Source organism: Cyprinus carpio, chromosome B7, assembly GCF_018340385.1.
Source record: "Cyprinus carpio isolate SPL01 chromosome B7, ASM1834038v1, whole genome shotgun sequence".
In the NCBI taxonomy this organism is placed as follows: Eukaryota; Metazoa; Chordata; class Actinopteri; order Cypriniformes; family Cyprinidae; genus Cyprinus; species Cyprinus carpio.
In genome coordinates, this window is record NC_056603.1 from 37,951,161 (window position 1) to 37,976,207 (window position 25,047).

Genomic DNA, 25,047 nt, shown 5'->3' on the forward strand with positions numbered 1-25,047 from the left:
GACCTCCAGCAGGCCACTGGTGTGAATGCCTCTGAGAAAACAATCAGAAACAGACTGCATGAGGTTTGGCCTGAGTGCCTGACATCCTCTAGTGGGCTCTGTGCTCACTGCCTGGCACCGTGTAGCTTGATTGGCATTTGCCATTGAACACCAGATTTGGTAGGTCCGCCTCTGGTGCTCTGTGCTTTTCACAGATGAGAGCAGGTTCACCCTGAGCACGTGTGACAGATGTAAAAGGGTCTGGAAAAGCAGTGGAGAATGTTATGCTGCCTGTAACATTGTTCAGCATGACCAGTTTGGTGGTGGGTCAGTGATGGTCTGGGAAGGCATATCCATGGAGGAACACAGAGACCTCTACAGGCTAGACAATGGAACACTTACTGCCATTAGCTATCGGGACGATCCGTTGTCAGATCCTACACTGGTGCATTGGGTCCTTGTTCCTCCTGGTGCATGACAATGCCAGCCTCATGTGGCGAGAGTATGCAGTCAGTTCCAGGAGGATGAAGGAATTGATACCATTGAATGTCCCCCACACTCGCCTGACCTAAATCCAATAGAACACCTCTGGGACATTATGTTTCAGTCCATCTGACGTCGCCAGGTTGCACCACAGACTGTCCAGGAGCTCAGTGATGCCCTGGTCCAGATCTGGGAGAGAATACCCCAGGACACCATCCTTCGTCTCATTAGGAGCGTGCCCTGACATTGTCAGGCATGCATACAAGCATGTGGGGGCCATACAAATTACTGAGTACCATTTTGAGTTGCTGCAATGAAATTTCAGCTTAATGGACTACCCTGCTGCATTCTTTTTCACTTTAATTTTGAGTGTCTTTGAATTCAGCCCTCTGGAGGTAGATAATTTTCATTTCCATTAAACAATGTGGCATCTTTTCATTCCCAACAAATTACCCAGTCCATATCAGTATAGATATCCTGCATGATATTTTCCCCATTGAGATCTGATGTGTTTTCAAAGTGTTCCTTTAATTTTTTTGAGCAGTGTGTGTGTATATATATATATATATATATATATATATATATATATATATATATATATATATAAAGATAGATAGATAGATAGATAGATATACTAAAATGGTTGCTGAAATGTGAGGGGTGTACTCACTTTTGTGAGATACTTTGTGTGTTTGTTTAAATATGAGGGGTTATATATATATATATATATACACAATCTGCTAAAAGTAATTTTGTCAACTTTTACTGTAGGTGTATGGAAGAGCGTGGCACAATGTAACACTTTTTGACTTTCTCAGTTTGTGTAAATCCACATGGGGTTCAGAGTATTTTTATTTATTTTTTTATACACAGTAATTTTACACTTGTCTAGTACAAATACATCGCTTTGTTTCATAATAACAGTGTATACATTTTTCTTTATTTACCCTAAAAAAATGGAAGTGCCCCGTGGGGTACATTGTTACATCTGAGGGGAGCATGACCATATGACAGCTTAAGATGTTATCTGATCGAATGAAATATATATATATATATATATATATATATATATATATATATATATATATATATATATATATATATATATATATATATATATATATATATATATATATATACACACACACAAGACAAATTATAATATTTTATCAATAAAATAAAATTCTTATTTTTTTCAAATAAATAATGGCGTTTTTTAAGAATTAAAAATAATCTGATTGTTTTGGTTAGTGTCCAAAAAAACTGGTTAGTGTCTTCTGCTAGTTAGCGTAGGATTAAAAAAAAAAAAAAAAACTTATAAATAACAGATTGGAGATAAAAAATAATAGCAGATTTGCCTCATTTTAAATGAATACTAAAAACTGAGATGAAAAATTTACTTAAGCCAGAAATGTACTTTACTATGGTAAAATAAATGTTCAGTGATATCTTCAAAAGATTTTAGAATTTTGGCACACTTTTTTCTCTATATAGTTTTAAAATGGTAACTAGTAAATACCATAAATTTTGTTATGCTACATTTACATTTACATTTAGTAGACAGTTTTATCCAAAGTGACTTACAAATGAGGACAATGGAAGCAATGAACATCAACAAAAGAGCAATGATATATATGCTTGCATGTGTGGAAATATTCAAACCACGTGTGTTACAACTAACCCGGTGTTACTCTCTGCCCCGCGCTCTCCTACCACTTTTGTTTTCACCAGTTGAGAACCACAGATTGAAATAACTATGGTATGCAATGAAAAGGAAAAACAAAGTACCTAGATTTTGTCAAAATTGAGTAATGACTGAAATCAAGAATCTTTGAGTATGATCTGTCTTGTTTCTGATGGATTTGGCTCACTTATACTAAGATTTAGACACAGAGTGTGAATACTGATACCAAATAAACTAAAATTCAATTACTGTATGTTTTTATATAAACCTAAGAAGCAAATTTTCACAATTCCAGTGTTGCTGTAGTAACTGGTTTGCATTTGTATGGCACATGGCTAGCAAAGAAAAAAAATCATAAATAAAAAGCATAAATTTCTGCTTGCTTACCACTGACAAATTTTGGAATAATACCATCTATATAACCGTAAGGACCCAGAATCAACCCTGTGATTGATGGATCGATACTGTGGAAAAGAGCAAAAACAGGGAAATCAGACATTCATTTAATCAATAAAAAAAATAATAATTAAACAATTTGTTAGAAAAAAAATAATAATAACCTGAATTGCATCTTCAATAAATACAACTGCCTGCTGGATACAGAGGTCTGCATCTGTTTCAAAGGAAAAAAACAAATAAACAAAAATTTTACAGAATAAACCAAATGATTTTTGTGCCAAAAACAAAGGTTTTGCATTGGAGATCTTCTAATTTTAAACAAAGTTAAACTATTAAATTCTCTGTAAACTAAACAAAAATATAGTAAAAGATGCTTTGGCTCCATAAAACCATTCCCATATTGCACTCGCACTCCCAATTTAACCACTCGCAGAGCAAAATCTGGTGCAAAATTTCCTGGATCCTTCTATGACCTGTACCTCTACCCTGTTGAAAAAATATGTGCGTAGAAATATTTTAAAGTGTCACGGGATATTCAGGAGCTACCAAACCTGAACTTCTCAACAGGATATGAGCCAGCAAATCCAAACCTTGAGCGATAACGCTAAGTAGAACAATAAAGAGCCACTGAACGTTTCATTTGACTTCGTACTGGAGACATAAAATAACTAACATGCACATATTTTACTATATTACTACATATAACTAACAGCAATATATGTTTACAGCATTTATTAACCTTTTTATGATGTTAATAAAAAAAATTCATAAACGTTGATAAATATTAACTAAGATTAATAAATGCTGTAGATGTACTGCTATTTGTTAGTTTGTGATGACTAAATAAGCTAACTAATGTCAACAAATGAAAACTTTTTCTACACGTGCCAAAATCACAGACTAAAACGAAATACCTTGACATAATGTTCGAACTATTTTGCAACACTTTTTATAACAAGTCTGAGCTATTTTCACACATCCACCCAAAACACCTTCAGCTGCCACAATTAAATTCCTTCTAAAATGTGAAAACTAATATTTGACAAGTATTACATTAACTGTAAACAATAAAAATCCATTTTCAGAATGTCTAACTATCTTGTAACACTTGTAATTATAGATCATTAAAGAAAGCAATAAATGAAGTCAGAGTAGATGACCTAGAGCCAATAAGAAGACAATGGTGTGTTTGTCTGACAGCAAAGACAGAAAGCAAACTTTCAAAAGGTGAATGAATATGATACCAGCCTCACAAAGACACAGCCTTCACAACCTTTAGACTTTTATTAAATAACACACAGAGAAAGAGAATAAACTACAAGACAGCAGAACAAGGTTGAGGAAAAGTTTTAAAGGCTAAGTCAGGACACTTTCCTCAGGTCAAGCAGATAAAACATACGCACCCTTGTACACAGGGTAAGAATCGTCAGTCGCTGAATAGGACAGTCTTCTCGATTCTGGTGATTCTTCATGATGATAATGTTCACCATTATCTTGAGACCCATAATCACCTGAGCCCCGGTTAATGCTGCCAGTCAGCAGCGGCTCTTCTTCTTCCATCTAGACAATCGCTACAAGTCTCCAAATATGCCAAATAAATCCCAAACAGGGCGTTAAAGATATCAGTAGTGACTAAGGACAAACCTAAACGAGTCTTCTGCCCATGTCTGTAAATAAAGTGACAGTCTCGCTAGGAACCATAGTGGAGGCGCACTTGTTTTTATTCCCACCGTACTGAGTCGGTGTAACATTTCAGAGAGCAACAGAGCTCGAGGTGTTTTTAGGAGCCGTCAACTCCTCCCATATCCTCTGCTCACTCACTCAAAAGAAACTTTCTGCTCGCTCATGTCACTAGCTAGGTAAGTTTCACTTTAGCGAATCGGCTCGAATGATTCTTTACAATGAACCAGTTCACCCTCCAAAAATTAACTTGTTCAGTCATTGCACAAAATACGTTTTAGTTACATTCTGGTGTTTTTCCACAATGTTTTATATATTATATAGAGCTCGTCACATGCCGAAGTTTAAGGCGTTTCTGAAGGCAAGTGATAAAAACGATCCTAAGCGAACCGGTTCAAAAGAATCACTAAAAAGAACTCATTCGTAAGAAGAGCATTATCCTCTGCTGGTGTTATATTGCGTTCCGTCGATCAAATAAACGTATGCATTTGTGTATAATGTTTAATCTATGCAAATGGTTGGGATTTACGAGCCTGTTTTGTTGTCCTAAGTTTTACTTCGAGTTCATTTGCGTCATGAGCTTTAAACGGATTGAGCAAGCGTGGGAGTTTACTGGCGACACTCTACTGGTTCTAATAACAGTAAAATAATACATTAATGAACCTCCCTGAAATAAACTTTTTTTTAAAACATGTATGTGCGCGCGCTCGAGTGTGTTCAGAACGTTTCACACATACACAGAGGAAGTCAATTCTCTAACACCCAACTCCTCCACATCCGCTCTCTCGTGCTTTCTGCCGTCAGACAACTTCAGAGTACCAGACATCTTCAACATCATCCTAAAGTGAAAATCCCGCCATCATTCACTGACTCTCATGGCATTTCAAACCTGCATGACGTTCTTTCTTCTGTGGTCGTAAAATATAAGAGATTTTCAAGAACAACCATCTATAAAAATAAGGTCAATGGTGACCAAAACAGATTGTTTGGCAACATTATTTAAAACAAAAATACTTTGATTTGGAACAACATACTGTTTATTGCAGATAATTTGGCTACAATTTAGAAACCTTAAGTACCAAAGCATACTTATATAAAGAGCATAATCCTTTTTGTAGAAATATTTATTATATTACAGAGTTCTGCAAGGAATGCCCATTCATCACTGTTATAGCACTAGCATGCCCGTGTTCCTGAAAAATGCTACAGTCATTTAATTTGCTTGGTTATAGAGTCATTTACACGACATACCTGAGGTGATCTGGGCAAATATGGTTGTTTCTTGGCAAATTATTCAATGAAAGATTATGAAAGTGAAAGTTACAGTACGGGATATCTTATTTAACAGTAACTGCATATAAACAATTTCATACATATTGTTTTATATTTAAACAACCATTACCATACACAATATCAATGATCACAAACCTGATTATTTGCATTATAATGCAAACCCAATTACTTAGGATTTATACGTCCTAAGAAAAAGAATAACTAGAACAAGTTGCAGTGCATGTGCAGCCAAACAGAAAGAGTGCAGAGAACTGCTGAGCGCTCACTATAACACCGAGATGAATCTTTTGGACCAAGAATCAATGGCTTCTGATAATAGTTGTGCATACACCTTCCATATCACTCCATCATAGCCACCTATACAACAGAAAAACAGAATGGATTTCATACAAATAGAAAAACTACATACAGACATCTTCAGACAAACATTTACATCTATAGGCCTATATACAGTATTTGTGTAAAGTTTCGATATTAAAGCTTGTATAATACAGCCTAATGAAATCACATTGTTCTGTAGATCTGCTGACCTCATTGTCGATGCAGCGGAATTGCCAGGCCCACTGTGTGTTGTAAAGGAAAGGACGAAGGTCAAAGCGGTTGTCATCAGGACTGTAGTTTTCAGCATGATAAGAGGGTGTTACTGTTGTCATCTTATGTCTGTTGATTGAGTACATCCTAAAGAAATGTTTCACTTTAGTAGCCACCTGCAAAACCCCAAAAAATGACATTCTACTAGTCATAAAATAACAGTGGTCAAATATTAGTATTAACTGCTTTTAAAAGTATCAGGCTCTATGAGTACTGTAACGTTTAAGGCATGTTTGACCTGTGAGGGAGAGAAGGTCTCTTTCCATGAGTGAATCAGCTTGCAAAACATGCTGTATGGGCCACATTTGGAGATCTTCCTGAGTCTGCCAATCACAGACAGCTCTGAGTAGGTCATTCCCATGTCAGCCTGTGGGAGGGAAGCACAGAAACACATGCGAATCAGCTGTCTGCATGCACACAGTGATGGAAAAAGCACATAAGGGCACAGCAGCATAGTAAACATGCCCTATAAAAAGAAAGACTACTCGAACAAGTAAGTGGAAAACAAAAATAAATACAGAATTAAAAATATACATAAATTAAAAATAAATAAAATAAATGTCCACAGTACTTTGCAATAATATCAGACATCAAACAGGTTCTCATTTCACTCAATTACAAATCCTACACTGATTTATTTACTACAAGATATATAGAATAATTAATGTATAAATATAATGTATATTTTTAACTTCACCTAAAACTGAATAGTTGAAATCTCATAAAATAAAATATTAAAATGAAACTGACTGCATTGCAAAAGTTGATTCCATCCCTACCACTTTTTAAAAGCCACTAAAAAAGCTGAAGCTACGTAGGCATACAACACACAATAATCATCTCAAATCTGTCAATGTTTAAAATTTAATTCATATATGTAACATGAGACACATTTGCATCATGTAGCGTGAACCAGACAAATTAAAGATTCGATCGGGAGCCTGGTTGAAACATGAGCCGAATTCCACAGAAAGGCAGGATGTTGTAAATCAACTCCCAGCACCACAGTCCAAGATCGTTGGATTGACTTCCCCCCACCTAGCAGAACCAGACTGAAATTCCTAAGGAGACCTGTTAACCCCTCTGGTCTTCACAGGAGATATCCTTACTCCCCAGAATGGCACAGAGAATGCCTTCCAATGCATATATGCACCAAAATGAACTAAAAAAAGACTTCTAAATGGATATCAGTCCATTGCTTTACTCCATTTTATACCTGTAACCCACACATTTGACTTTAATGTTTCTAATCACTTATTGTGTATGTCTTTTTAAATAACTCTTGAATAGCTTAAGGGATCATATTCATGTTTAGTATGTGTGTGTTCGAATATTCTTGCTTGAAACGTTTCTGACCATCAGTTATTTGTCAAATGTATCATATTCTTGTTATAGGAATCATGTCCAAATTATACCCTGCAAGAGCGGGGAAAATTCGGACCACGAGCTTGATAAGATAACATATGATTTATGAATGGGTGGGACAAACATCGGAACACCCTGAGAAAAGACAATATCTAATTGGTCAAGACAACATTTGAGGTGTGGCCAAAAGGCCAGTTTAAATACTCAGGACACCATCAAATTTTGCTTTTAGCTTTGCTTGTAGTTTAAGCTTTTAGTCATGCTTTTAGCGTTTAGCTTTCGTTTAGCTTTTGCTATGAGTCATGCCGGCTTTTAGCTTTAGCTTTTAGTCATGCTTTGTCATCACTTTTAGCGTTCTTCGAGCGCCGTTCCAGTGTGCTTCGGCCTGCACGCCTGCTGCTGCTTAGCCACGATGAGAAGAAACACCACCTAGTCTCGTCAAACTTTACTTCTTTTCTTTTCCGTTTGAGAGTTCGTGTTCTGAGTTAAGTTTTGTAACGCCGTGTCTCCGAGTCTGACCTTGAGTGCCCGTTCAACTTCAGCCAGCCCACAACTCTGCATCTTCAGCCTACGCCCAACCACGGGCTTCCCAAGACGTCACTTCAATGACTACTGAACTTCCAGCCAATCAGCAACTTCGGGAAACCCCCTTTTCAGCAACAACAAAGGGAACCCCGTTAAACAGGCAACGCAAGTAACCTCCAGACTTACATCTGTACTGGTGTTATCTAATATAATTTTAACCTCATTGAGGAACTCAGTGCGAGGGTTAATTAAGTGATTAAATGGTTGTTCATGTCTATGCAATTTCACGTATTGCTGTAAACTTGGGATTTCACATTTTCATCCTCTTAAACTCACTCTTTCCTAACGTTCTATCCTCCTGCAACTTGTGTGAATGTGTGAGTGTGTGTGCTTATGTGTTAGATTAGTTTATATGTCTTAGATTTATCTAATAAAGCCTTATTTATATTGAAAAGAGAAGTATCTTGTGTTTTGTGCTCACAAGTTAATGTCTTAAACTGCCGATCTTGTTACTGTGCTAATTAATAGTGTTTTCACTATACTTTGGATATTAATATCCAGCGCAGATTTGATGTTAAACGGCTCGTTCAGTGAATCGCTGGCCGTTTCATTGATCAGCCGTGAAACAGTGATTCTGTTCAAATTCCCTTTAAAATCTTAAATGATTCCCTTTGAGCTAAATTGTTTCCTGTTTTGTGTCCTGTTTCCCTTACAGTATTATTGGTGGAGAATGCGGGCAGTTTAATCTAAATTGTGAGCATAAACCAAGTTATTTAATCTTTTCTTTTGCTGTGGATGAAAGATGAGAAGCTTCTGAGTCGAGACGTGTGTGTGTGTGTGTGTGACCCGTGACGTAAGCAGCGCGCGACCGCTTGAATAGAATGAACGCAGAGGAGGCTGTAACTCAAGTCCGCCTCTCCATTGTTAAACGGCAGTAAGTGAACTTAAAGTTAACGTCTGAGATCGTAAAATAAGGTAGAAATTGACCGTGTTCCTCATTTTTGTAATGCCTTGTTTATAGCTAAATTGATTTCACTGCGTGTTCCAGTGCCTCTCAAAAGCTATACTATAGGGAATCTCAGTCACCGTTCGCTGAACGGAGCTAAACTGCTGTAACGTTAATTCAAAGGGAAATAAATCGGTGAATAAAGAATAGTGTTGAGCGTGTTCCTCAATCTATTTATCAAAGCCTCGTTATTCATAGATTGATTGCCAGTGCGTGTTCCACTGCCGAATCAAATGCTATTCGACTCCCTGGGTTAATATTAGAGAATAATGTTTCCCTGTTCACAAAGTGAATGTAATCTCGCTTAACACTGCGTGTGTACGAGTGTGATGGGAGTGTTTTAAAAGCTTGATCAAGTGAATTTTAAGTTTGTACTAACAGCGAAGAAAACCTGTTGTGTTTGTGTCTGTGTCCAGAGAAACTGGCACGGATCAGATCCGCCGAGATCGCCCTCACATTTCCCTTAACTACAGCACGAAGCTGCTATTTGAATTAAGTTAAAGTTAACTCTGTACGAACTGAGAGTTTAAGCGCCACATCGCAAAACCATCTAAATGCGGTGTTGTTATTTGTACAGTGTTGGAATGCACCGACATTTCATGTAACATGCTAAACTGTACTTGCAATGCAATGATTCATGTGCTAGTCCACTAGAGTTTGTTTTGGTTGCCACAGTTACGACCGTGACACGGAAGTCTTAACATACTTCCGGAGCAACTTCGAACTGCGCACGCGCAGTGCATCGACGCTAATGTAAACAAACTCCACGGTGTTGCTAAGCTAACGAAACAGTTGTATTTACATTGAAGTCTATGCTAAAGCCACTAGCCTCAAAGGTTAGCCGTTAGCATTAACATCCAGTGGTTGAATAGTGTCTGTTTGTGCAACGCTAAAGTGATTTAACCCTTTAGACATCTCAACTAACACTTGTTGGTCTCTTTCTCTCTCTTATTTCTCTCTTTTCTCACGATACCGTTTATTGGCATTTTACTAGAAAGGGAAATACTAACTCACAATTATTAATTGTGTCAAATCCAAATTTAATTGAAACATTAAATTTATTTGGAATCATTCAAATTTTCCCCTCAGATCATTTCATATGATCATTACTTCTAGTATTCTCTTTTGGGCCTAATTATTTTAGGTACGAATAAGACTTGAACTTTGAAAGTTTAAACTTATTCTACCTAATTTATTTATTACCCATCTGAATATATTCTATTCAGACTTGTACTTATTTTATTGCGTTTTACCCCTCTTTCTTTCTATTGTGGTTATACACTTAGCCACTATTGTTTTATTTATTGATTTTCTCCTTTATTTAATTTAATTTTTGCTTATTTTGCCCATTTATTACTTTTTAATTTCTGTGTATCCTAGCTTGGGAACGACACACCTGAGCCCTAAAAGGAGACATTGTTATCCCTCACTACGAGTTCAAATAAATTAGAAAGACAACTCTCTTTCACATATTTTGTTTGATTAGTTGTGCAGCAACTAAAACAACGCTCTCCTCGTAGTTGAGATAACCACTACTGAGACTTACCATCTCCGTCCTTTCTCTCCTTTCCTTTCCTCTTCACTTTTAACATTTGTAGGGACATGTAAGAACCATCAATCAATTCTAAGTGAATGAAATACGCAATCTTGTCAAAGAAGACGAATCACCCTTATGAATTTGATTGTAATCAACCTCTCCTTTGTTCTTCCTAACCTCCCTATATTTGGAAACGCAATCCAAGTTTTAGCATCTCATCCAATGCTGAGATCAATTTAATAGAGATACGTGTTGAACATCTGTTGCCTTCGCAGCCTCCCTGGTGAGCGGTCCAACTGTAAGGTGTATGGTGTCAATCCTGTCAGACTAAGGAAAGAGATATCAGCATTATTATTGTATTCTTTTGTCCAAAACAAGAGATTTAATAATATTGTTTACCTTCTTGATAACATTTAATTGGAAAAAAATAATTTTCCTCATTTGAAAAACAGAAATTTTTGCTTGTCATTGAATTTGTTTTTCACCCCTTTCTCTCTTTCCCTCTTCCTCATTAGAGTGACAAAGTCTTCGCATCTCTAGTCTACTTAGACACCCTGAGACCAGCACAGTCATCACCACACTACACTAGTGGTTCACAATCACTGATACAACACTTAGTTGTTCCACCACACCTAGGCTTTTACTCCACACAGATCTGTGTCAGTCTCTCTTCTCCCCAGCGTGCAAACATGCCGCAGACTGCAGACCCCATCACCCATGGGGAAGATGTGAACACTTGGCTGAGAGGCATGACAGACAGCCTCACCCCCAAGACATTTGAACTGTTATTATTTTTAATAATAATCCTAATCCTGAGAAGATTCCTGACACAAGATTCAAGCCAGAACAACAATCACGAGGAGCTAGTCAAGATCACCAGCTCCCTAAGCTATGCCTTCACAACCCAGCTGAAACTGAGCGACAAGCACATCACCCACCTTCAAGAGGAGCTGACACGTGCTCAACGTCGCATAGACAAGCTGGAAGTGAAAGTTCAAGATCAACTCAAAGCACCCAACGAGAGGGACCAGGAAACAACGGAACAAGTTACGAAGCTCCAAGCAGCCCTGGCAGCAGCTCAGCTCAACCAGCAACATGTGACAGCTGCCCAGAGAGACCTGGTAAACAGACTCCAGTATGCCGAACAGCTACTAGAGAAAGCCAAGAATGACATCAGAGACAAGAATTCTGAAATCAGTGCTTTGAAAGACCACCTTGAAAGGTACAGAACTGAAATGGACAATCTGACCCAACAATTAGACGATACCAACGATGAGCTCTACATGGTCAGAAAAGAACTTCAATATGCTTACAAGCAGAAACAAGAGCCAAGGAAAGAGAAACATCTCTTAGCCTCATCACTGCTGAGCAGAGCAGAGTCCCACGTCCAAGAACTGGCATATGACGAAAGGAGCGAAGGCCCACAACCTAAAACCTTACCTGCCTTCGCCACACAACCCTTTCCTGCCAACGAAGGAAAACCTCCCGTCCAAGACCTTAGAGCTGCACATGGGATGACCATCAAAGACCTCAACAAGCTGTCTGAAAACATCAGCAGGTTCAACCCGAACTCCACAGAGGGCCACGACATCCAGGCTTACCTGCAAGATATCGAATTTCATCTGGAAATGAGACCTCATGTGACTGACAGAGACAGGTTATACATCCTTAGAGCCACGTCCAGTCCTGAGGTACGAAACTTCCTAGATCGACAGCCCAGTCAAACAAAGTCAAACTACCAGCGACTTCGTGAGGTCCTGATTAAAGAGTTTACAGACCCAGAGTCTGAACATGGACTGTTGACTGCCTTGGAAACCAAACAAGGTCGACAAGAGACTCCACAAGCTTACTACAACCGACTCCGACAAGCCTACTTTGGTGCACACAACAAGCCTGACCTTGAAGAGGATGTGAACTTCAAAAGCCTCTTCCTAAAGAATCTGCACCCTGGAGTCAGCCACCATCTAGGCGTCATGGCCTGTCCACACTCCATGACCATCCAACAGTTGCGTGACCTAACACAGAAGGCCTATAACAAGCAGAAGATGGCCTCAAAGAAAGGTAACAAAACCTCCACACTCTTGAACTCTGTCAACAAAGACTCAAGCCTTGCACTGGACGACACCCAGTGGCATCACAACACCAGAGTCTTCCATCAAGAGCACAGAGAACGTGACACCCAGGTCCACAACCGTTTTCAGCCCAACCGCTGGAAAAATCCATGGGACCAGCCACGCTTCTCTAGAAACCAAAAGGATAGGAACAACTGGAAACCTAACCAGACATCCAAAGGTAATCACCTGACTCATCCAAGAGCAAGTCATGTGGGTAAGCGACAACGAAACCCACCTCAGCACCACTCAGACATGCACAGTGCTGAGTATTCACAAGAACATGACAGCTTACCGTCAGAAGACATGGAACAAGTCATGAGACAACTGAAAGTGTTCCTTCAAGACCAGTTTCACACTTATGACCACAAAGTTGAGTCATGCTTGCTGTGACCAGCGACAGAACGGAAGGCCGGTGATCACCTGGTACACCACATCAGAGATGACAAGCACCTGTTCAACAACCACCCGGAATGAACAAGTCTTCACGGCCAACCGTTGATGAGAAATCTGAGGTACTAAAGAACATCACCTCAGTCTCCCAACGCTCACTAACTGTCAAATGAATTCCAACTCCAAGAACCACATTCCTGTCTGTGCAACAGCAACCACCAGAGCACAGAAGGTCAGAAAGTCTGCCACAGCCAGAAGGCATCACAAGAAGAGTGCAACATAGGAGACAAAGTTTTGCAACCCAGCTTCACACAGCCATGCCAAACTACCTCCGACTGTCTGCTAAAGAACTTCCTGCCTTGCTGGACTGACCCCCATTAGATTTGGGACACGCCCTCATCCAAGCCAAGGATGCAGAGAGCCAGTCTTCAGTGACATACAAGCAAAGGGGGGAGACAACACAGACTGAAACAGATCTGACCACACATACCCTACACCTTTAAAAAACACACAACATTACCTACACCCAGAGGTAACCACATCTACTGATAACACATTCAACAAACATATTCTTCCCACAGGTAGAATGTCCAAATTTTAGTGTAACAAAGTTACATATACCCTCCATGAAGAAACATGCAGCCATCCTCACTATAGGTTATAACATCTGACACTAAGTTAAGGTACATGACACACTAGCTGCACATGACATCCTAGCTCAACAGCAGTTGTAAGCCATGCTAGGAAAACCCACAGCAGTTTGGTTTTGTTTGTTTGTTTTGTTCTTCTTTTACCTATCCTTCTCCTTCCCCTCTTTCCTGAGTAGGTGAAACACCTAGACACCCTGCAAGGGTCGAAGGTCTGATATTAGGATTGACTCACCACACCTAATATCCGCCAGCCACTCTAAACTGAATGGAAGCCAGAGAGCTCCATGCACAATAGGTCAACTCATTTCATTGCAAATGATGTTACTAGAAAATTAACAGTAAACGTTTAAATTAAGACAACCTAGGAGAACCAAACAAAGTTATCCACAAATTTGATTGGCGAATCAAAATACAACAACGATTTCCAAAATGATCTAAACTATCCTCAGTGTACTAAACTACATTGACTAATTGAACTTAACCACGTGTACCTAAATAACCTGATGCCTGCACCAGTACAGTAACTGTCATGGAGGTGTTGTCTTGTTGTTTGCTGTGTTTGTCTGCTTCTTCTGCCTTTGTTTCTCCAGCGATCGACGATGTCTTCAGATAAACACCTCGCCGATCGAAGGGGGGTATGTAGCGTGAACCAGACAAATTAAAGATTCGATCGGGAGCCTGGTTGAAACATGAGCCGAATTCCACAGAAAGGCAGGATGTTGTAAATCAACTCCTAGCACCACAGTCCAAGATCGTTGGATTGACTTTCCCCCACCTAGCAGAACCAGACTGAAATTCCTAAGGAGACCTGTTAACCCCTCTGGTCTTCACAGGAGATATCCTTACTCCCCAGAATGGCACAGAGAATGCCTTCCAATGCATATATGCACCAAAATGAACTCAAAAAAAGACTTCTAAATGGATATCAGTCCATTGCTTAACTCCATTTTATATACCTGTAACCCACACATTTGACTTTAATGTTTCTAATCACTTATTGTGTATGTCTTTTTAAATAACTCTTGAATAGCTTAAGGGATCATATTCATGTTTAGTATGTGTGTGTTCGAATATTCTTGCTTGAAACGTTTCTGACCATCAGTTATTTGTCAAATGTATCATATTCTTGTTATAGGAATCATGTCCAAATTATACCCTGCAAGAGCGGGAAAATTCGGACCACGAGCTTGATAAGATAACATATGATTTATGAATGGGTTGGACAAACATCGGAACACCCTGAGAAAAGACAATATCTAATTGGTCAAGACAACATTTGAGGTGTGGCCAAAAGGCCAGTTTAAATACTCAGGACACCATCAAATTTTGCTTTTAGCTTTGCTTGTAGTTTAAGCTTTTAGTCATGCTTTTAGCGTTTAGCTTTTGCTATCAGTCATGCCGGCTTTTAGCTTTAGCTTTTAGTCATGCTTTGTCATCACTTTTAGCGTTCTTCGAGCGCCGTTCCAGCGTGCTTCGGCCTGCACGCCTGCTGCTGCTTAGCCACGATGAGAAGAAACACCACCTAGTCTCGTCAAACTTTACTTCTTTTCTTTTCCGTTTGAGAGTTCGTGTTCTGAGTTAAGTTTTGTAACGCCGTGTCTCCGAGTCTGACCTCGAGTGCCCGTTCAACTTCAGCCAGCCCACAACCTCTGCATCTTCAGCCAACGCCCAACCACGGGCTTCCCAAGACGTCACTTCAACGACTACTGAACTTCCAGCCAATCAGCAACTTCGGGAAACCCCCTTTTCAGCGACAACAAAGGGAACCCCGTTAAACAGGCAACGCAAGTAACCTCCAGACTTACATCTGTACTGGTGTTATCTAATATAATTTTAACCTCATTGAGGAACTCAGTGCGAGGGTTAATTAAGTGATTAAATGGTTGTTCATGTCTATGCAATTTCACGTATTGCTGTAAACTTGGGATTTCACATTTTCATCCTCTTAAACTCACTCTTTCCTAACGTTCTATCCTCCTGCAACTTGTGTGAATGTGTGAGTGTGTGTGCTTATGTGTTAGATTAGTTTATATGTCTTAGATTTATCTAATAAAGCCTTATTTATATTGAAAAGAGAAGTATCTTGTGTTTTGTGCTCACAAGTTAATGTCTTAAACTGCCGATCTTGTGCTAATTAATAGTGTTTTCACTATACTTTGGATATTAATATCCAGCGCAGATTTGATGTTAAACGGCTCGTTCAGTGAATCGCTGGCCTTTTCAGTGATCAGCCGTGAAACAGTGATTTTGTTCAAATTCCCTTTAAAATCTTAAATGATTCCCTTTGAGCTAAATTGACCTGTTTCCCTTACAATCATCCAGTGATTAAAGTGAAGTAAACACAATGTTGTTGTACATTTAGATTTAATATATTAGAAGACATTGTCTAGAAATGAAAAAATGACATGAATGCAAGCTGTAGATTGAAATATCAGTAATGGATGCAATGCTTTTGGATTATGTTTTCCCATGACATGCTAGATTGTAATGTTTAATGACAACAAGAATTGCTTGTAATAAATCTGCTTTGTGTTTTAAACTGCAGAAATCACATGAATGCAAAGAAAATATTTTCATGTGAAATTTGATCAGCTTGACTGAGAAAATGGCTTAGAAAAATACACAGTCTACTGCAGGAGTCATATGGGTCTCAAACAGTATATTAGCCAGTTTAAATATATTTCGGACAGTACTAGACAACCATTGCCACACACAGTTGTTCACAGTCCATTACACATCCCGTCTCAATCAATCACAATGACTTGTAAATGCAGTAGTATTCAAGACCTCATTTTTTATCAGTAAATGAGGTTGACAATGTTTACCTCATCAGTCTGGACAATCTTGCCATCAGTCAGTGGCTCAAGCTCTGCAGTTGGTGGAGCATCCAAAATGCTTTACAGAAGAAGGGTACCAAATCAGCATATTAGAATGATTTCTGAAGGATCATGTGACACTAAAGACTGGAGTAATCACTACTGAAAAATCAGTGTTGCCTCACAGGAATAAACATGTTAAAATCTATTCAAATAGAAAACAGCTATTTTAAACTATACAAATATGACTGTTTATACTGTATTTTTGATCAAATAAATGCAGCACACACACAAATATAATTCTCTTTTTATCATGACTAAACACTGTGTTTTTCAGGCTGGCCATGCATATTAGTTAAGAAAAAAAGCATATCCCCCATTCATTTTTCTATGAATGGTCTGCCTCCCCTTAAACTGTCCCTCTTTTAATTTTCACTCAATGTGATTTTTTTTCAATTTCGTTGGCCAAAACAATCAAGATTATGTAACTACATCAGTTATTTGCTCAGCAAATGTGGATTACACACCTTATGAGGGCAGTGAGCTGGAAGCGCTTTACACAGTACTGTAAAAAGCACTTGAGGTCCATCTTACTAACACCTCCAATGGGATTGATATCAGCACTGGAGCAGTCATACTTTGTGAAGTATCCAGTCAAGCTGCAAAGACAAAGAGTTCTTTCTTTTAAGCAACCTTCAATACTGTCGACAATTGGATACTGAAAGAAAGAACAACATAAAGACACACCTCTCATCCACATTTGCTGAACCAAGAACTAAGAGACCACCAGGTTTACCCTGAGCCCACAGACACAGCTGGGCAAAGAGGTAGGCCAAAATCATCCTGATACGAGCCTGTATTTGAGTAAACATACACACACATGATGCATCATGCACATACATCAGACACATATACCACTTTCAAAGCTGTGACATCATAAATGTCTAAATGTCTTAAATAGGTTCAAATCAGCATTACTTTGCCAATTTAAAGCATAAGCTATTTTCTTGTAAAGAGTTGCATAATGTTACTATGTTAGTTCAATCATGACAACTCTTAGCATGGTGATGGATATGACAATGTTAATGTATTTGGTCTTGGCGGAATAGATCTGCTACGCTGCTGCTGAATTGCTGCTGCTGTTAGTTATTGCTGTAGTTGTAGATTAGTGCTGCTGATGCAAGCAAGTACAGGAATTTGCTACTGCCAATGCATATGGCAATACGGTGCTGTGAGTATATAAGACATACTGCTGCTGCACAAATAGCATGTAAAATAATCCATAGCAGATCTATACAGGTGGAGCTGGGGAAGGTGGAGGGTTTCAGAGAAACTCTGAAAGCGCGCTGCAGGGATCTCATGTGAATGCTAGCAAGCCATATAAATGCAAGGCAGTAAGCTTATTGGCTGCATATGCAGCATGAGCCAATCAGCTTGTGCCAAGTCGTTTAACTCTCTGAATATCATCAGTTACGTTAACAACCCATCATCCATCTAGAGTTTCATGACTGAACTATATATTTATGTTTTAAAGTAGTGAAGGTAGAACTCAAACTCAGCAAATTTGCAGGTTGTTTGACCTTTAGGGTGACTAACTGCAATATTATTGTGTGAAAACTGTGGTGGTTGTGTTACAATGCAAGCAAAATGCATTTTAAAAAGTCAGCAAATTGGCATCACTTTGACAGAAACTGCTTTCTCAAGCCCGCGCTTTTGTGATGTCAGGAGTCATGTAAGAACTATATAAAAGAAATCATCAGCAACAAATCAAATCAAACTGCCCATCAGGAACTACATGTAACAATCTTAGTATTGCACATTCAATGTAATTCTGAGACTCTCATGGTGGTCGACCAAAGTGTTTTTTTTTTTTATGTTAATTATGTATTCTTTGCAGAAAAAAAAAAAAAAAAAACACTAATAAAAAAAAATAATAATCATACATTTATTAATAGCATCAGTGTCTATGATGTACCTGGACGTTCTGCAGTGCCAGGTTCTCTCTGGCACTTCCTCCATTAGCACGAAACTGAGGCCACTTCCCTGTGACCATAGAGAAGATTCCCAGCATGCCTTTTACTGCCATGTCAATATTGATATTTAGGTGATTGCTGAAAGGAGAACAAATAAAAAAAATCATAATAATAATTCTATACAAATAATTACAATCAGAGAAAGATACTATTAAAATTATAATATAATTGTAAAAATTATATTATTCTAATGATAATTATTATTCATGTGATGGAAAAACTTAATTTTCAGCATCATTACTCCAGTCTTCAGTGTCACATGGTCATTCAGAAATCATTCTAAAATGCTGATTTGCTGCTTAATTATCAAATATTATACAGTACTTATTTATAAATTATCAATGTTGAAAAGTTTTTTGCTGCTTAATATTTTTTATGGAAACTTTGATCAATCTTTTTCAGGATTCTTAGATGAACAGTTCAACAGAACAGCATTTATCTGAAGTAGAAATCTTTTGTAACATTATAAATGTCTTTACTGTCACTTTTTTTTTAACCCAACTTTTTGAATGGTAGTGTATCACAGTTTCCACAAAAATATTAAGCAGCAAATACTAAATACTGGAGCAATGGCTGCTGAAAATTCAGCTTTGCGATCACAAAAAAAATACATTACATTTTAAAAATATATTAAAATAGAAAACAGTTATTTTAATGTGTAATATATTTGACAATATTACTGTTTTTACAGTAATTTCAATCAAATAAATGCAGACTTGGTGAGCACCAGAGGTTTCTTTTTAAAAGACATTAAAAAATGTACTAGATGCCATGTCATCCACTGACCTGCCGATCTGAGCAGCGAGATCTTTGGCTCTGTTGCGAGTGTCCACAGAGGAGTTTTCACTAGCCATGTAGCATGTGGTAAAGAGGCGTCCACACAGCTCACGTGGGTCCTCGGGCCTGTAAGATGAATCACTGACCACCCGCTGCACATCCTCCAACACCTGAGAATCTGAGACCAATGGGAAACATGTTTAGAGGATAAGCTTTAAATTAGCTCGTTATGTGTGTGTACTTTTGACTTACTGCCATCTTTGACAGCTCGGCAGATTTGCACACACATGGAGTACACAATACAGGCAGTGGACGAACTATCCACACCACCGCTAAGGGGAAGAAGGAAGCCAGCCTAAAAACAACAAAACACACAAATCTCATTAGCTAAAGATGTCCTATATCTCCACATTTATGACAATAAGCATACGCATGCAAATAAAGATATTTGCTAGGAAGACTAGTAAGAAAACAAGCACCAAGTTTTATTAAATTGCAGTGATGAATGTAAACATTCATATTTACATGCATAATAGAATAAAAATATACACCTGTCCACTCCTCCTTAAGTAGTCCCATAACCAACAGGCAGGACCAAGACTGAAATAACACCCAAAATAAACATGTAATAATTGATTTTATAAATGTGCACCAATACAATACAATTAACAATACCAAAAGGTACATATACTTGCAAACTGGTTTACTGTTTGTAGATTATTATGTGGATATTACACTTTTCCCCTCTTACAGTTTCTCCTCTTTAAGTCTGAATCTTTATTTCCAAACAGAGATGATACAGCCTGGAGTAAATTAGTGTCACAAGGTACTTCTAAAACTCTAAAGTAACAAAAATAGTCTCACTGGAACAGAACATTAATTTGGCATGTTACAGGAAAATTTAAATCACCTGGTTTTAATAACTCTTAGTGAATTGGCTGCCAGATGTTGGCTGAGCGATCAGTTTGAGAGTGTATTAATGTGCAGCTCCACTAGAGAGCAGCAAAACATGTCTGTTGATGCATTATGAAAATTAAGAGTCTCCCACAAGTGTAGATGCTTCTACTTTGTATTGTTATTTTGTAATGTAATTGTTATTAAAAAATATATTTAAAAAAATACAAATTATATTATTTGCATAACAATTTGAATGAAAAGCAGACGCGAAAAAATTCTAAAATATAGAAATAGAATCTTAAAAAAAATTCTTCTTTTTACATCTACATATTATATTATGTTTTAAAGTATTCAAAAATCATTAAATGTTCTGTTTGTTTCCAGGGAAAAAAAACAAAAAAACATTTTCAATGTGGTCACTGCCGTTTATATGTCATTATGTGTGTTCATTTACTTAAGAATTTAAATGTAATGAAAAAAATTGACTCACGCTCAGGGCATCACAGATGAGTCTGATTCTTCATCAGAACCGATTTGGAGAAACTTAGCATTACATTACTTGCTCACCAGTGGATCCTCTGCAGTGAATGGGTGCCGTCAGAATGAGAGTTCAAACAGCTGATAAAAGCATTACAATAATTCTCAAGTAATCCACACGACTACAATCTTCAGGCTAAAATTGCTTTAGGCTAAAATATGAGTTCTCTATCCATTATATTGCTCCCTCCAAAGAAAAAGTTGCCTCGTATGTATCAGGAGAGAACAAATGAAAAGTCCAAAACAGTTCTAAACAGATATGTCAGTGGATTTTGATGTCAGGACATGGACTTGTGTTATCATGGAATCAATTTAAAGTCAAAATGCATTAATGGTGGATTTGTTTCTTACAAACATGCAGCTTTTTACTTGACAAGACATTAACTGATGGACTGGAGTCATCTGAATTACTTGTGGATTATAGTGATGTTTTTATCAGACTCTCATTCTGACGGCACCCATTCACTGCAAAGCATCCATTGGTGAGCTACACAGGTGATGTAATGCTACATTTCTCCAAATCTGTTCCAATGAAGAAACAAACTCATCTACAGATTGGATGTCCTGAAGAAGAGTAACTTGTCAGCAAATGTTTCTTTTTGAGTTTAAATGTATATAAGTAGGTTCATTTTTTTCCCTGTTGAAGTTACCTGATCTCTTCTTCTGGGGTGTGGAAAATCCACTCCACAGGCTGATGTGTGGGCAGACACCTGTCATCACAGTCAGACAGAGAGAAGTCTGTTTTGATCCTCTGATAAGGTTTGTGCTCATATTCCTGCGCAGTAAGAAACATATTTAAAGCATGTTTTGACACTTCAAACTCTGATGTCTTTTAAAATTGCTCACCATGTGTGGGTGACACCTTTCTCCTCGATAGCTCCGAACATCTTCCAGATCAAGAGTGGCTGAGACAACCTCCTACAAGTCGGAAGAAATCTGACTGATCAATCACAGTCACTTGGGCGAGTTTCAATATTCAAGTAAGTGTGAATTGGCACATACTACATCCTTGAGTGAGAACTGCGCTCCTCTGGCAACAATATCTCCATTGATGGCAATCATAGCACACCCGTCGTAGTACAGACGGTCTCCATCACAGCCCTTCTGATTGGCAAACAGATAGATCCCTCCACTCTGAAACAAACATATTCTATATATAAGGTTCATTGTCAACACTAGCTTCATTAATATGTACTGTAAATTAAAGTTTTTTAATGTTTTTTTTTAAGAAGTCTCTTATTCTTAACAAAGCTGTAATCCTATCTATTTGATCATAAATGCATTGATATTATATTGTAACATGTTATTACTATTCAAACTATTTTCTATTGCAATATGATTTAAATCATTCAGAAATAGTAAGATAATCTGTTTACCTTAGTGGTGGCAGATTTGACCAAGTTTACCCTGTGGTCAGCTTTACGTAGCTCATGGTAGCTTGCAGAGGAATTCGTAAAGATCTCAATACCATCTAAACCCATGTCAACATGTGGACTACAGAGAGAAGTTAAAGCAATTTATCAACATCAACATAACATAAAAAGCATGTCCAGATGTCCTCTGCAGGACATTAGGAAAGGATTTAAGACGATAAATGACGAGATCATTGTTTGCAGAGCATTACCTCCTGGGGTTCCACAGCTCAGCACAAATCTCACTCCCTAAGCAGGTGTCTTTGGTGGACAGCACCCCATCTCCAAACGGCACTGTGGTCTATCAGTGAGGGTAGTTAAGATTATTATTTATGCCAAATAATGTGTCCCTGCAAATATACATATACATGCAAATACACAAATATACATGTAGAATAAGAATAATTAAGAACATACTTATTTTTGGTACTTCATTTTGAATAATGGTTCTTATTATTATCAATGCTGAAAATGGTTTTTGCTGCAAAATATTTCTGGATTCTTTCTCTGTCAGGATTCTTTCATGAACAGAAATGAAAAAGAACAACATTTATTTGCAATAGAACTTCTTTCTAACATTATAAATGTCTTAACTGCCAACGGTTTAAATCTTACTTACAAGAGGCGTCTTGAAGCTGTGATTACCAACAAACAAAAGCTTTTGTAATAAGTATTAAATAAATTTCAGTAGTACAACACTTTTTCCCTGTCTCATTCCATTTTATTACACATAACTTCATTTCTGAACGTATTTGTTTTGTTTTCTTTGTATGTATGGATTACTTGGGTTGTTAGCGACATCTGGTGAAAATTTCATGTCAACAGCAATTTTTGAAATGTGATTAACTGGATATTTATGATATTTATTCAATACTTATTTTACCTGCTGTGTGTGTGTGTGTGTGTGTGTATATATATATATATATATATATATATATATATATATATATATAATATAGTTTTTGAGCTGGTTTCATTAGCACCAAATCCGCAAATTAATAATAAGAACCATTATTAATAATTAAATACCTTTAATAACTGATAATAATTGAGCTTTATAATTAGGTAATACAAAATAATAATATTTTACCTGCCCTGTCACATCTTGGATCATTCTGGGTAAAAAGTACTCCTCAACATGTCTGCAACAAAATTAATTTCATATGTGATCTATCATTTATCACCGGATTATTAAAGTCTTTGCTAGGCAAACGACCCCAAGATTAAACCAATATATCATGGAATATACCTGGGTCGACTCCACGGTGAAAACCATCGAAATTCCCTGTTGTTGCCATAATTAGCCAAGAGCATTTTAGGACGAATTAACAGTATCTTTCTGTCAAATATAAATGTAGACATATTATTAGATATAAGGTATTATTAGATAAGATATTATTATACATGATTGTAATTAAGCAGTAATGCAAATGATTTAAAATACTGCGCTATAGTAAAATCTTACTTGTTCAAGAAAATGACTCTACAGTTGTATCGAACATTGTGATGCATAACAGGCCTGTATAAAGAGCAGATAAAATCAGTTCAATGCATTAGAAACCATATACAATTATTATTATTATTATTTATTTATTTCACAATGTTTTAAACAATATAACCTACATTCCCACATCACAGATGATGTCTTGGGTCAAAGGAGATTCCAAGAGTGACTTCAGAACCTGGAAACAATGGAGCAGGGTGTCGGACTCGTAGAAATGGTCTGCACAGCCGTACCCACTGATGTATATGAAAGATTTGTGAAGGACCACAAAATACAGTATCATCAGTTTTCTCATTTTCAACATTGAATTATAGATGGATTACATTATATTATATATTAATATAAATAATCCAATAATCTATGTGTCCTCCTTATTCTCAATTCTAAAACTGCATCACATATTTGTTGATATATCTAGGCTCTATGAATGACAGTATTACCAGATTTCAAGCTCTGGTCCCAGTCTGTACTTGGCTCCTTTCTGTTTGGCTATCTCAATACCTGTTTTGGAGAAAAGAGTAGATGTTAAATGAGGCGAGGTCACTTTAAGATCGTAAGACCTTCAGTGCTATTAGTTACTACCACTGGTGACAAAGAGCAGATGAAGAATCCCAACTTACTTTTAAGTATTCTTGTCAAGTTGCCTTCAAAATCAAGTGCCCACTGATTCAAGGAGCAAGTCGCTAATGTAACCTTGCGACCCATTTTGCACAGATACAAATGATTTAAAAAGTATCAAAACAACTCTGCACTTGACAGCAGCCGTGCAACAGTACTCAAAACTTTTATTTGCTATAGTTCCATTTCCGGTCTGTACAATTCTGCACTTCAAAATAAAAGTAACAGTTTAGCGTAAGGAAACCTATTTAAAAACTCAGAATATACAAACATATTTACAGTAAACTAATAGCAGAGACGGACCCCTGGGACAAATTTTGATGTTAAACATTCTTTGATTAAAAAATAATTAATTAATTAATTAATTAATTAATTAATTAATTAATTTAAAAAACATGCAAGCTTTGCTATCCAGAGCCATAATTATTAAACTACCAACACCAATAATATTTCAACGTCTTTTAAGTTATAAATAATTAATCTTTAAGAATAAACATAAAAATGAATCAAACTGTTATTTCAATGCTATAAAATAGCATGATAAATTTGAAATATAGAAAGAAAGAAATCCTGAATAATAAATGTAATGTCACCTTTCATTATAATTTGTTATTTTGCTTTCCAAAGTAATGTTCATATATATATATATATATATATATATATATATATATATATATATATATATATATATATATATATATATATATATATATATTGCTTTCATTTTATTTATTTATTTATTTATGGCAATTTTGCA

General features: G+C 37.1%; 2 protein-coding genes and 1 long non-coding RNA gene across 4 annotated transcripts in view; 1 reads left to right on the forward strand and 2 right to left on the reverse strand.

Moving 5' to 3' along the window:
* LOC109106313 (two pore calcium channel protein 2-like) overlaps nucleotides 1-4,315 on the reverse strand; it is a 22,437-nt gene extending 18,122 nt beyond the window's left edge. Inside the window, exons 1-3 of the mRNA XM_042728522.1 lie at nucleotides 3,949-4,315; nucleotides 2,707-2,759; nucleotides 2,534-2,610 (exon numbers count right to left, since the gene is read on the reverse strand). Coding sequence (XP_042584456.1) covers nucleotides 2,534-2,610; nucleotides 2,707-2,759; nucleotides 3,949-4,105 — 287 coding nt within the window. The 5' untranslated portion in view covers nucleotides 4,106-4,315. The remainder of the gene's footprint in view (nucleotides 1-2,533; nucleotides 2,611-2,706; nucleotides 2,760-3,948) is intronic.
* Nucleotides 4,282-21,764, forward strand: LOC122138033. Its single transcript, XR_006155264.1, has 3 exons — nucleotides 4,282-4,404; nucleotides 21,403-21,515; nucleotides 21,634-21,764. It is a non-coding gene; the product is annotated as an uncharacterized LOC122138033 (long non-coding RNA).
* On the reverse strand, nucleotides 5,591-24,484 carry LOC109075484 (glutamine-dependent NAD(+) synthetase-like). 2 transcript variants are annotated; one of them, XR_006155263.1, is made up of 21 exons: nucleotides 24,293-24,484; nucleotides 24,113-24,173; nucleotides 23,792-23,908; nucleotides 23,634-23,687; nucleotides 23,418-23,507; nucleotides 23,259-23,310; nucleotides 22,381-22,469; nucleotides 22,133-22,250; nucleotides 21,759-21,890; nucleotides 21,603-21,674; nucleotides 21,407-21,531; nucleotides 19,874-19,922; nucleotides 19,575-19,677; nucleotides 19,332-19,500; nucleotides 18,488-18,623; nucleotides 17,260-17,366; nucleotides 17,040-17,171; nucleotides 16,522-16,591; nucleotides 6,348-6,476; nucleotides 6,049-6,196; nucleotides 5,591-5,875 (listed from the first exon to the last, which is right to left on the reverse strand). XR_006155263.1 is itself a non-coding variant. In XM_042728523.1 (21 exons), the coding sequence occupies exons 1-21, from the start codon at nucleotides 24,375-24,377 to the stop codon at nucleotides 5,858-5,860; spliced, it is 2,085 nt and encodes a 694-aa protein (XP_042584457.1). In that variant the 5' UTR covers nucleotides 24,378-24,484; the 3' UTR covers nucleotides 5,591-5,857. The 2 variants fall into 2 exon arrangements, 1 of the variants encoding a protein (XP_042584457.1); XM_042728523.1 differs by having other exon boundaries at nucleotides 6,049-6,225.
* Between the last annotated feature and the right edge of the window lie 563 nt (nucleotides 24,485-25,047).

Excerpts from the sequence above, each read along its gene's own strand:
- LOC109075484 (XM_042728523.1), bottom strand. The coding sequence starts at position 24,377 with ATGGGTCGCAAGGTTACATTAGCGACTTGCTCCTTGAATCAGTGGGCA. Across the intron at positions 23,909-24,112 it reads GGACCAGAGCTTGAAATCTG|TGGGTACGGCTGTGCAGACC; the intron begins GTAATACTGTCA and ends CATATACATCAG. Across the intron at positions 18,624-19,331 it reads CTCGCTGCTCAGATCGGCAG|CAATCACCTAAATATCAATA; the intron begins GTCAGTGGATGA and ends TTCTCCTTTCAG.